Genomic DNA, 14,094 nt, shown 5'->3' with positions numbered 1-14,094 from the left:
TTAAAAAACAAACAAACAAAAAAAAACAAAACAAAACACCAACAACCATCCAAAGAGTATATATGGTGTTTGCCTTAAAAAAAAAAAAAAGTCTTTTTTTTTTTAAATAGTAATATTAGGTTATAGAAATAAAAATTAGAGGAGAAATAGAAGACTTAACAATTGAAAAAAAGCTCGGGAAAAAAAAAGGAAAAAAAAAGCAAAAAGCAAAAAAAAAGAATGATTTTAAAAATATTAAAAAATTAAAAATATATCTGGCTCTTCTCTGATGTTATGGGCCATGTGGGCTCACTTCCAAGGTGGTTCCCTCTGTTTAACTTCTTCTGTTTGCTGGTTTTTAGGCTCACTAGTTCAGTCGCGCTGTGGGGAGGGGGGATGCTGCAAACAAATAGCACTGTCGTGTGTACACAGTATCTCTGCCACGCTTGACCTGTCCTTTCTCGCGGCGCACAAACCGCTCCGGCTCTAGGATGCTCAGCTGGGAGCCGTCTGGGGCCGGCCCTAGGCTGCGTGCACTTCCCCGGTCCAAGCCGCTCAGGTTCGGCCCTCAGGCAGCCCTCAGAGGCACAAATGCGGCTGGGACTGCGCTTTGTGCCCTTCCCAGGTCCGAGTAGCTCAGGAGTTTGGCGAGCGCGATCGCTGCGGCTTGTCACCTTTTCCGCCGCTGCCGCTCAGCTCTCTGGGTGGACCGCTGGCGCACCCCGTGAGGCAGACTGTGACTGTCCAGCACCCCCAGAAGTCTTAGCAAAGGAGCCTGCTTGCAGTTAGGTAAGTAAAGTCTCTCCGGGTCTGCAATTGCCCCTTTCCAGTCCTTACGGCTCTGGCTGCCTGTCCCCGGCGGGGAATGGTCTGCAGCCGGCTTTTTCCGCTCCGTCCTTTGTTCTGTGCTCAGTCCTGGCGGTGTCTTATGTTCGAGCTTTTCGCGTGGTAGCTATCCCACAGTCTGGTTTGCTAGCCCAAGTTAGATCGTTCTGGTTGCGGGTGGGGCGTTCCTGCCCGATTCTTGCAAAGCTCTGCAGCCCGCGCCTCCCGCGCGTCCCTGCCCTGCCCCCACTTCCCAATGGCGGATGCAGGCGTCTGTGCTGCTTTTCCGCTGGGGGAGTTACTGGTGGGCTTGTAATCTGTTGGTTTTAATTATTTATCTATTTTTCCTTCCTATTATGTTGCCCTCTGTGTTTCCAAGGCTCGCCACAGACTCGGCAGGGAGAGTGTTTCCTGGTGTTTGGAAACCTCTCTTCTTAAAATTCCCTTCCCGGGACGGGCTTCCCTTCCCGGGACGGAGCTCCCTCCCCACCTCCTTTGTCTCCTTTTTCGTCTTTTATATTTTTTCCTACCTGTTTTTGAAGACAATGGTCTGCTTTTCTGGTTGCCTGATGTCCTCTGCCAGCCTACAGAAGTTGTTTTGTGGAGTTTGCTCGGCGTTGAAATGTTCTTTTGAGGAATTTGTGAGGGAGAACGTGATCTTCCCGTCCTATTCCTCCGCCATCTTTTCCCCTTTTCCTACAAATGAATTTTTATAACTCATCCATAATGCATGGATGTACCCATGGCACTCAGGTTAGTTTTCTACCTCCATTTATCGTTAACTGATTTTGGTCATCCTTTTAAGCCTTTACAACCAAATATCCTCAGTCTTGATTTCAGGGATGATTTGCATATGGAACGCCATAAGAAATGCTGGAATGAGCCCAGTCTGGGGATCCAAGGCTCAACACATACTTTACCAAAGGAGAGTTTCCTGGAATCTTCTTGAACTTTATACACTGCAAATTTCAGTATTGGATTATGTGTGGCTCTGTTCTTTATCCTTGTCCACATGAAAGATTATTTGATATTATCTGTAATATCAAATATTTTCAAATATTCATTGCTTAAGATTTTGGAGGAAAGAAGAGAAAAACGTCCTGCTAGTCATTTAAAGAGAAAATTGCTTATGGTCTCAGGACACAAGGATTTCTATTTCAAGAATTGGTTTTCTTGTTTCTGGAAAAATAAGTCAGCTGCATTTCTAACAGATACATGATGGCTCTTGTAGGTACCTGGAGAATATACATTTCAGTCTTCATCAGCTAGAATACATTGTTACAAGAAGTGTGGAAATAAAGTGAGGGAATAAGAAAGAGGGAATGATTCTCAATAATTTGGAATTGCCAAAATGGTCTTGAGTTGTCCTAAAGAAATTGAGAGTGGGGGATGGGTGGGAGGGAGATTCAAAAGGGAGGGGGATATAAGTATACTTACAGCTGATTCAAGTTGTTGTACAGCTTGTACAACCGACACAACATTGTAAAGCAAGTATCCTCCAATTAAAAATAAACTAAAATATGAAAAACTGTTGAGAAATCATTTTTATAAAGCTTTTCTGGGATAGGGTATGGGGACAGTTCATTTTAAATGTCCTGAAGTTAGGAGGTAAATGAAGATAAGAAAAGAACTGAAAAACCCAACCAAAACAAAACACAACCTACTTGTAGATATATAAATAAGTTGAAGATGTTAGAGCAATGTTATTTGTTTCCTACATCTTTTTATTTATGAGTGAAACATAGATTATTGAAAAGTCGGTGCACCAAACTTGTTTCAAGTTTATTACAAAGAGTGGGAGCTCTCACTATCTTCCTGTCTCAGGCGTGACTAAAATACGGCAGAGTTGTTTGTGAAAATCATCTTTAATTTTCAAAAATTAAATGACACAACAGTGTAGGTATGAAAGTGATTTTAAAAGCAGAGTCTATGCATTAACATGTTACCCAAATTCAGTGGTTCATTCCCAATGCTTTCTTTTTATAAAAATTAGTTTATTTATTATAATTAGAGACTAATTATTTTACAACACTGTAGTGGTTTTTGCCATGGAAAACGCAATGGCAGCCCACTCCAGTACTCTTGTCTGGAAAATCCCATGGATGGAGGAGCGTGGTGGGCTGCAGTCCATGGGGTCACTAAGAGTCGGACACGACCGAGCAACTTCACTTTCACTGTTCACTTTCATGCATTGGAGAAGGAAATGGCAACCCACGCCAGTGTTCTTGCCTGGAGAATCCCAGGGACGGGAAAGCCTGGTGGGCTGCCGTCTATGGAGTCACACAGAGTTGGACACGACTGAAGTGACTTAGCAGCAGCAGCAGCAGCAGTGGTTTTTTCCATACAGTGACATGAATCAGACATGGGTATACATGTGTCCCCTTGTGTCGAACCCCTTCCCACCTCGCTCCCCATCCCATCCCTCTGGGTTGTCCCCATGCACCAGCTTTGAGTGCCCTGTTTCATGCATTGAACTTGGACTAGTCATCTGTTTCACATACGGTGGTAATATACGTGTTTCAATGCTATTCTTTCAAATCATCCCACCCTCACCTTCTCGCACAGAGTCCAAAAGTCTGTTCTTTATATCTGTGTCTCTTTTGCTGTCTCGCATACAGGGTCATCATTACCATCTTTCTAAATTTCATATATATACATTAATATACTGTACTGGTGTTTTTCTTTCAGACTTACTTTACTCTGTATAATAGGCTCCAGTTTCATCCACCTCATTAGAACTGACTCAAATGCGTTTTTAATAGCTGAATAATATTCCATTGTGTATATGTACCACAACTTTCTCATCCATTCGTCTGCTGATGGGCATCTAGGTTGCCTCCATCTCCTAGCTATTGTAAACTTTCTTATTCATTGTTGCAACCGTTGCCTTGAAATACTCTCTTTTCTGTCCCCATGCTAGAGTCTCCAGCTCAGTGTCTGTTGCTGAATCCTTCTTGTCATCCTGACCTCAGGTCACTTCAGTCCTTGACCTATTTTCTACCTATTCACTCCTTGGGTGATAACATCAAGTCCCCTGGCCATAAATGCTGTCTAAGGACTCCTCAGAACCACACCTCCAGCCCTAGGCTCTTCCCTGAATGCCAGACTCCTAAGTTCACCTGCTTGCTTAGCATCTCTATTGGGATGTTCAGGACATAACTCTTGATTCTCTTCTTCATAACCTGCTCTGCAACCTGTACTCCCAGCCCACTCCAGACTTAGTAAAAATAGCTCAGTTCCATGGATCAAAACGCTTTGTGCCTAGCCACTGAGTCACTCAGTCATGCCAACTCTATGACCCCATGGACTGTAGCCCGCCAGGCTCTTCTGTCAATAGGGATTCTCCAGGCCAGAATACTGGAGTGGGTTGCCATGTCCTTCTCCAAGGGATCTTCCCAACCCACAGATTGAACCCAGGTCTCCTGCATTGCAAGTGGATTCTTTACCAGCTGAGCTACCAGGGAAACACCCAAAATGCTTTAGCATCATTCTTGAATCCTTGCTTTCTCCTGCATACCACATTCACCCCATTAGCAAATCCTGTTGACTGCCTTCGAAATAATCTGGAATCCAATCACATCTCCACCTTCACCACTGTTCTAGTCTGAGCTACCAGCCCTGCCTTACCCCACCACTAGAACCATCACAGTTTATTTTCAACACATTTTTTTTGTTTTGTTTTGTTTCTTTTCTCCCTTTTGGTCATACCACCTGACATACAGGATCTTAGTTTCCTGACCAGCAATTGACTCCACAACTCCTCCAGTGGAAGCATGGACTCTTAACCACTGAAACACCAGGGAAGTCCATCAACACATTTTTAAAACCTTACTTTGGGTTTTGTAAATTAGAACACATTCCCAGGTCCTTCCCATAGCCCACTAGGTCTATAGTCATGTGACCCTCATCTCTTATCCTCCTGCCCTGCTTACTGGCTCCACCAGCAACACTGCCCTCCCTGTTCCAAGAATAACCCATGTCCATTCCTGACTCCTTGCTATCTTGGAATTCTTTGTCTACAAGAGAACAGTGTGACTCATTCTCATCTCTGCTTAATTGTCAGCATATGAGAGAGGCTTAGTGGGTTGCATTTTCTTCTCCAGGGGATCTTCCTGACACAGGGATTAAATCCACTCCTCTGCCTTGGGAATTGCATTCTTTACCACTGAACCCCTTTTACTATCCATTGTGTCTAAAAACATTACACCTCTCTCTCACTCTCTGTCCTCCACTTTATTTTTCTTTTAAGTGTCACCACCCGATAGATTACCTCTATGTCTATGTATGAATGTGTGTATTTTAAGTGGTATTCAAGTAATGAGATTATTTTCTAGCATATATGCAGATTTGCTATAAAACAACCTATGAGAGAGAGGGAAGGAGGGAAAGAGGGAGGGTGGAATATTAGTTGTAAATGTGTCTCAGATGTGGGTCCTAATGTCTTATTTTGGCTTTTCTCTAGCCCTCCTTTTTCTGGGATTGACCAAATGATGACCTATAATCTGATTCTCAAAGGCATTGAAAAAATGGATTTTCCCAGAAAGATAACAAGACGACCTGAGGATCTGATTCGGAGACTTTGCAGGTGAGAATGACTATTAAAAATTCTTTGTTTTTAGGTAAAGTGTGAAGGCTTCTTATTTCTGCTGCCATTTTAAAGTTAGATTATGTATTTACTTATAGTACTTTTCTATGTAGCTAGATTATATTTAAAGAAAATCATTTCTACTTTGGGCTTCCCAGGTGGATAGTGGTAAAGAATCTGCCTGCCAATGCAGGAGATGTAAGAGACACGGGTTTGATCCCTGGGTTGAGACGATCCCCTGGAGGAGCGCATGGCAGCCCACTCCAGTATTCCTGGAGAATCCCATGCACAGAGGAACCTGGCGATCCATAGGATTGCAAAGAGTCAGATATGATTGAAGTGACTTAGCATGCGCCTACATGTTTTCTATTTTATGGTCTGTACTAAGAGTTTGAGTTTCCTTCATATGATAGAACCACAGTACCTTCTTATAGTTTAAAAGTTATCCAGATTGTTCAGGTTATCTTTGAGAATCATCTTTGTCTGCTGTAGAGAAAAACAAAACCACAAAACTTACCGTAATGAAGGAGTAATTTATAGCCTCTGTTAATTTTCAGTGGTGATGATAAAGTGTTGCTGTATGCCCTCTTTCAGCCTTCAGTTTTTTAAAAAAATATTCTGACTTTATTGCAAATTACTGCAGAATTCTATTTAACATTAAAAGTAATTTTTTGGAGAACGGAAGACTTCTAGAATTTTGTTTAAACTTAATTTTGTTGCCTTTTTTAAAAACATTTTGAACATTTTTTGCACATATGAACTTTCAAAAGTGCATTAAAATTTAGTAAATTTAGGACATGAAACCTTGCTGCTGGTTGCCCACAGAAATTTCTTCATGTTTCTAAAATTTTAACTCCATTGTAAATGATTCTCTAAAGCTTTCCTTGGTCTTCTTAGCAAAATTGGTAAGATATAACAGCATCTGCCTATTCTTCTAAGCATTTACTCATAGCTCATTTAAAGCACTGGGATATATACCTATCTATATATCAATATCTATATCTAAGTATCTATAGCTATATAGAGAAAGTGAAAGTCGCTCAGTCATGTCCGACTCTTTACGACCTCATAATTCTCTAGGCCAGAATCCTGAAGTGGGTAGCCATTCCCTTCTCCAGGGGATCTTCCCAATCCAGAGACTAAACCCAGATCTCCCGCATTGCAGGCGGATTCTTTACCAGCTGACCCACAAAGGAAGCCCATATATAGCCTATAGCTATATACTGGGGTATATAGATACATAAGGAGATCAGCCTTGGAATTTCTTTGGAGGGAATGATGCTGAAGCTGAAACTCCAGTACTTTGGCCATCTCATGCGAAGAGTTGACTCATTGGAAAAGACTCTGATGCTGGGAGGGATTGGGGGCAGGAGGAGAAGGGGACAACAGAGGATGAGATGCCTGGATGGCATCACTGACTCGATGGATGTGAGTCTGAGTGAACTCCGGGAGTTGGTGATGGACAGGGAGGCCTGGCGTGCTGCGATTCATGGGGTTGCAAAGAGTCAGACACGACTGAGTGACTGAACGGAACTGAATTGATATTCATATTTCTGACTGTAATTGGACTGTGGCTCCTCCAGAGAGGGCGTATGTTTTCTCTCTCCCTATACACAAATGTGCCTGGTTTATACATATTACTGACAAAATGAATGAACGGATAAAGAAAAAGCATTAAATTTTAATGTAAAATTCACTCAAGCATAATTATTATAAGCTGACTTAAAACTTTTTTTGTAGGCAAAATCCAACAGAAAGACTGGGAAATCTGAAGAATGGAATCAATGACATTAAGAAACACAGGTACATATTTCTCTGCCAGCAAATATAGAAATATTTTTTATTTTTAAAATGTGGTCATCTTGAAGCTTTTCTCAGTATGCTGCAAAGACCCCTCCCCAGATACTCAGTTTACCCTTTCTGGTGCTTTATTTCTCATCTGTGTTATACTACCTGCAGTTACAAAGATCAATCTCAGTGTGATTTCGCCAGTGCTGGAAGTTCCTATCAAGTATGGATAAAGTTACAAAACAAATCACAAAATTACATATTCAGGTTATAGCAACTTAGCTTTTTATCTGCTGCTGTCTTTATTATTTTCCAATATTATCTTGGATTCTGTAAAGGAATCAAGTTCTAATTTTGACATTTGATTTGCAGTTAAAGTAGGATACTATCATTGTTATCCATATTCAAGAGAATGGGTTAACTAAATCAACTCTTAAATAGCCTTCTATTTCAGTTTAACTGGTATTATACATTAATTTGAAACATAGTTTTCCTTTGACTAGCTCTCCACATTTTGTTTTATTATTATTTTTAAAAATTTATTTATTTTAGTTGGAGGTTAATTACTTTACAGTATTGTAGTGTTTTTTGCCATACACTGATATGAATCAGCCATGGGTGTGCATGTGTTCCCCATCCTGAATGCCCCTCCCACCTCCCTCCCCATCCCATCCCTCAGGGTCATCCCAGAGCACCAGCCCTGAGCACCCTGTCTCATGCATCGAACCTGGGCTGGCGATCTGTTTCACATATGATAATATACATGTTTCAATGCTATTCTCTCAGATCATCCCACCCTCGCTTTCTCCCACAGAGTCCAAAAGACTGTTCTATACACCTATCTGTCTCACATATAGGGTTATCATCACCATCTTTCTAAATTCCATATATATGTGTTAGTATACTGTATTGGTGTTTTTTTTTCTGGCTTACTTCACTCTGTATAATAGGCTCCAGTTTCATCCACCTCATTAGAACTGATTCAAATGTATTCTTTTTAATGGCTGTGTAATATTCCATTGTGTATATGTACCACAGCTTTCTTATCCATTTGTCTGCTGATGGACATCTAGGTTGCTTCCATGTCCTGGCTATTATAAACAGTGCTGTGATGAACATTGGGGTACACATGTCTCTTTCAATTCTGGTTTCCTCAGTGTGTATGCCCAGCAGTGGGATTGCTGGGTCATAAGGCAGTTCTATTTCCAGTTTTTTTAAGGAATCTCTACACTGTTCTCCATAGTGGCTGTACTAATTTCCATTCCTACCAACAGTGTAAGAGGGTTCCCTTTTCTCCACACCCTCTCCAGCATTTACTGCTTGTAGACTTTTGGATAGCAGCCATTCTGACTGGTGTGAGATCGTACCTCATTGTGATTTTGATTTGCATTTCTCTGATAATGAGTGATGTTAGCTCTGCACATTTTAAAGTCTCATATTGTACTTTACTTTTTCGGGTAAGGTACATTGATTTCCACAAAACCTCAAACCATGTTTTATCCTTATGTAGTAATCTAATATGCACCTCTTCAGGTCTGTGAATTTCTAAAACTGGACTTTAAAACCATCAATAACCTCCACAACATAAAATCTCTGATTTGTTTGCATGTGTGTGTGGAAGTTCAAGCCTTGGAGTTATTTGTTTGTTTTTAATCTATGCCTGGCTAAATCCTGCCATCCTCAAGATGTTTTGCTTTTGTGCTTGATTTACAAATAGAGACTATCACCTCTTGATAGTTCAAAAAAATAAATTTGAGAATTTCATTTTTGAAAACCTTTGAGCACACTGCTGTATTCACTTTCAGAGAGGGAAACACCTCTCAATATTTTATTTCTCTCTGGATGTTTTTACTGAAGAATTAGAGGCAAATCACCATAGAGTGAAAATAAAGGGAGAGATGCTGCTGAATAGAAACACTGTCCATTTTTCTGAACAGTAGTGGTGCAGCTAAAAAAAAAAAAAAAAATCCTTGGGCTGCCAACCCTGCTCTATCTATTCATGAGCTTTCTTGAAATAAAGCCATGTATTCAACATTGTAAATTCATATTGGGCTCTTCCGTAAGGAGTCAGGATATATCAGGAAGGGGGTGGGGAGCAGGGAAGAGATGGAGACAGACAGACACATCTGTGCATTTCAGAGACATCAAAATGCTTATTTTCTGTTCTTTATTCTTAGAGCCTTTGGATGGTCTTCAGTGTAAAGTTTATTATTTATCTTAGATTCCAGTTTCTCTCTCTTCCTACATGCTGTTATCACAGTTTCTTCTCTCATGATAAAAAGACACATAAATATACCATTCTTATTGAACAAACAAAAGTCCTGTCAATTAAAGTCCCTCTTCCAGTGTATTGTCTTCTTTTGTCTCATTAAAGAAGCGTCTTCATGGTTGCTCTGAGGTAGTTGGAAAATAGAAGTAATATAATTGTTAACAGGTTCCAGTTTTATCTCTTGCTTCTCATTTACCTGAGGCTCATTTAAATGCAACTGTCAAATTGGAATTTTATGCATATGCAAATTGATGCTAAAGGACTTTCTCACTTTAGTGTGGTAATGAAGAATTTTGAATTCCCTTCCCCACAGGGATTAATTTGCCCATGCTTTTTAACAGACGGTGCTCTTTGCCAAGTAGCTGAAGCATCCGTGTGTAGGGCAGAGTTCACTAATAAGATGCAGCAAATTTACACAGTGCCTTCTGGTGAGCACAGGGAGCTTAAAACCATTATTTCATCTTATTTTCATAGTGATTCTTAAGATACAAAGCTGGGGCATGTGGGGCTGAAAAACAGATCTCTCTGCTTTCAAATAGGAGTGTTCTAGAACCTTCTATAAGTCTCCAAGGCGTATATAGCTTCTCTACCCAGGATATTCTGGATTTTTTTTTTTTTTTGAGAAAACATTCTTTCTGGGCTTCCCTGGAGGTCCAGTGGTTAAGACTCCATGCTTCCAATGCAGGGAGCACATGTTCAGTCCCTGGCCAGGTAACTAAGATCCCCACATGCCATACATTGCTGCCTAAATAAAGAAATAGAACAAAAAAATTTTCTAAAATTTGCTGTCAGATTTTCCAGCTCCTCTCTAAGGTAAAACATTTTTTTTTCTTAGAAAGCTATTTACTTCAATTTTGTTTTTTAAAACAATACAGTTAAACATGTTCTATTGTTAAATGTTTGTCCAGTCTGTGATAAATCGTCTTTCCTAAAAATAGAGTTCCTCTCTCTCCTTTTTGTGAGTTAACTTATTAACTAGGTACCAGTCATGTCCGTCTGAAAAGAGGGATAATATATTGTAGGGTACAATTAAATCTTTCCTGCTAGGCCCAGGAGTAATTTGTTTCCAGTCTCATAATGTTACCTTTAATATTTCGAGTCTCTAGAATTTTACTCTCAAGAATAGCTACAAGTCTTCTAAAAATGAAGAAGCAATTTATGTGCAGTTGCTGCTAATATTTCTTTAGTGAATATTTTTCACACACGAGTGCATGCTGGCACTTGGATTACTTAAAATGTGGTTAGTGTCAAAAAGGCCAAGTGTTAAGTGAATAACCACTCATGTTAAGTAAATATTGCCATAAGTCAAATTGTAACAAGTACTCAACAAGAAATGCACAGGCTCTTTGATTCAGTGGAGTAACAGTAATGATTTTTATTAATATTTATGGAGTAGGTTCTGGGTAGAGAGCATTGTAAAATATGTGAAAAGGAATTGTGGCAGACTTTGGTGGTAAAAGAAAAGAACCCACAGAACTGTGTGCCCAGAAATCCCTAAAAATGGAGCCTCAGTCTGTACAAAGAAGCTGATGGGTGGATCAAGCAGAAGACTTCTGCGGTTTTGCAGCAAGGACAGGGGAAGTCATACAGCTAGCACCGCTGTCTGACTCTCACTCTTTGCTTAAAGACTCAGCAGCTCAGGCAAAAATGGCACTTTGAGTGAAGAATGGCATGGCATCTAAAATGGAATGTACCAGAGCCTGCCCTCTGTTTTTAGTATTTTTTCTTTTGCTAAGCTTAGACTTAGGATGGGAGATCCAGTCACGGAGTGACCCCCAAACCAGTTCCAAGAGTGGAAAGAGATTGAAAAAGGTAGAAAAACGTAACTGCAGGTCCAGTAGACAGACAGAAGAATGTGACGGTCTTATAAAATCTCCCAGCCTGCCTTCTCCCACCTCCTACCACCCTCCCATTGCACCCCTGCCGTGGATATTCTTCACATAGCGGCCGTAATTGTCTTAACATGCTTAGATCACATCACTTCCTTCTAACTTTGTACTGGTTTTCCCCTAAGCATAAAATCTTGATGCCTTTTTATGTTCTGCAAGACCCTACAGGATCTGGCCTCTGACTGGTTCTCAGACATGATATGTTTTTCTAGTTTTCCCTCCATTCACTACACTTCTGCTCATTTCATCACTTTCTTCCATTTAGAAAGCCATTGACACGAATCTATCCATGGCTTCTCCATTCTCTTCATTATGGCTTTAACTCAGATATTACTTCTTCAGACATCACTCTGGCTAAAAAGCAGTACCTCCCAACCCATCCTCATCCCAGTCAACCTCTACCATTTTATTCTCTTATGTTTTCTCTTTATTCTCTATTACTTATTAGTATATGAAACAAATGTAAGTATTTGTAGTACTTACTTGTTTGTTTACTTGTCACCTCCTACCAAAATAAAGATATCTTAAAAGCAGGGTCTTTGTTGTTTCTGATTCCTGGGACCAAATTGACTTTCTGCACTAGACTGGTGCCAGCCCTGGGCTGGTACTTTTTCTTTTCTTTCTTTCTTTTTTTTTTTCTTTTTTGAAGTTTTTATTTTGTATTGAGGGTATAGCCGATTAACAATGATGTGATAGTTTCAGTGAACAGGGAAGGGACTCAGCCATACATATTCATGTGTCCACTCTCCCCCCAAACCCCCTCCCATCCAGGCTGCCACATAACATTGAGCAGAGTTCCCTGTGCTATACAGTAGGTCCTTGTTGGTTATCCATTTTATTAATAAGTATATAGCAGTGTGTACATTTTTCTTGACTGACTAAAGTGACTTCAGTGTCCCAACAGAAAAGATCAGTATTATATAAAACAGTATTACTCCATGTGCTTCATAATATTCTGAGAGACAGAGTACCTATTTTTTTCTGTCTGAGAGAAGTAAGCTCTCTTCATTTCTGGTGTTGAATCTCCAGCTCACCAAGCCTGATATGTATCCTAAAGACCATATCAGTCCTTTTAGATTAATGATTTGGAAGCAATAAATGAAAGGACTTCATCTGGCCTTTAGCTTCATCCCATTACAGATAATTGTGAGATAGTTTTTCTCTTGGAGCTTTCTAGATACATTTCATCAAGAGCATCACAATATGGCAATGTGATGTTGTAAGAATGATAGAGATCCTGTGTGAATGTGTCCTCTTGTTGTAGACTCATTAAGTTATTCAACAGACATTTATTTGAGCCCCTGTTTTGTTCCAAGTGGGCTTCCCAGGTGGCCCTAGTGGTAAAGAACCCACCTGCCAGTGCAGGAGACATAAGAGATGCAGGTTTGATCCCTTGGTTGGAAAGATCCCCTGGAGAAGGAAATGGCAATCCACTCCAGTTTTCTTGCCTGGAGAATCCCATGGACAGAGGAGCCTGGCAGGCTGTCATCCACAGGGTTGCAAAAAAGTTAGACACAACTGAAGCAACTTAGCATGCACTGTTCCAAGTGTTAGTGACACTTCTTTGGAAATGAGCTTGCATTCTTGCCATCATGGAGCTTGGATTCTAGTTGGGGAGAAAGAAAATAAAGAAGATATTTTAACTACATAAAGTGCATAGTAGAGATATTAGAGAGTGTCAAGTACTAAGGAGAGAAAATAGGAAAGGATGGGAGGTAATGTGTGGTGGGGAGGGTAGGGGTGCGAGGAATGGGGAAGGTTTGCCATGTTAGACTGGATGGTAAAAGAAAATGAAAGGAAGTGAAGTCACTCAGTTGTGTCCAACTCTTTGCCACCCAATGGACTGTAGCCCACCAGGCTTCCCCATCCACAGAATTTTTCAGGCATGACTACTGGAGTGGGTTGCCATTGCCTTCTCCAGGGGATCTTCCTGACCCAGGGATTGAACCCGGGTCTCCCAAAGAAGGCTTCTCTAAGAAATGACCTTTGAGAAAATATCTGATACTGTTGAGGGAGCAAATCACGTGGAAATCTGGGGAAAGACTCATTCACTTACAGGGGCTTACGTGCAAAGGCCTTGAATTGGGAGCATCCCTAGCTTGTTGGAAGAATGTTAAGGAGACACAGGTGCAAAACAGAAAGAAAGAGAAAAGTAGGACAGTGGTAAGGTGGGGGAAGGGTGGTGGCTGAAAGGATGATTTTGTAAGTCAATGGGTTATAGTAAAGACATGGTGAAGACTTTGCCTTTTACACTGAGTGAAACTGAAAGCATTGGACAGCTTTGAACAAAGGCATGATGTGCCCTGACTTACATTTTCAATGATTGCCTTTGCTGCTGGATTGTTTCGCATGGACAAAAGTAGAAGGACCTGTTTGCATGCCTGCGTGTGCTCAGGTGTGTCCATCTCTTTGTAACCCCATGGACTGTAGCCCTCCAGGCTCCTCTCTCCATGGGCTTCTCCAGGCAAGAATACTGGAAGGGATTACCATTTCTTAGCCCAGGGGATCTTCCTCATCCAGGGGTTGAACCCACATCTCTTGAGTCTCCTGCATTGGCAGGGGGATTCTTTTACCCCCGAGTGACCTGGGAAGGTCAGAGGACCTGTTAGGAGGTGATTGTAATAATACAGGCAAGAAATACTAATGGCTTGGTGCATGCTGGTAGAATGGAGATATTGAGTATTTGTAGGGTTCTGAATACAAATGTATTTTGAAGATAATGCTGACTAAATTTGCCCATGAACTGAGACAGGATGTGA

The 14,094-nt window shown here is 40.9% G+C and overlaps 1 protein-coding gene across 1 annotated transcript in view; it reads left to right on the top strand.

The window, feature by feature from the left end:
• Nucleotides 1-14,094, top strand: part of PRKG2 (protein kinase cGMP-dependent 2) — a 132,402-nt gene that overhangs the window by 109,506 nt on the left and 8,802 nt on the right. Inside the window, exons 16-17 of the mRNA XM_069593207.1 lie at nucleotides 5,267-5,389; nucleotides 7,130-7,192. Of these exons, the coding sequence (XP_069449308.1) occupies nucleotides 5,267-5,389; nucleotides 7,130-7,192 (186 nt within the window). The remainder of the gene's footprint in view (nucleotides 1-5,266; nucleotides 5,390-7,129; nucleotides 7,193-14,094) is intronic.

This window comes from Ovis canadensis, chromosome 6 (assembly GCF_042477335.2).
Source record: "Ovis canadensis isolate MfBH-ARS-UI-01 breed Bighorn chromosome 6, ARS-UI_OviCan_v2, whole genome shotgun sequence".
NCBI classification, from domain to species: Eukaryota; Metazoa; Chordata; class Mammalia; order Artiodactyla; family Bovidae; genus Ovis; species Ovis canadensis.
Note: the sequence above shows the minus strand (reverse complement) of the source record. Positions and strands in the feature narration are given on the sequence as shown.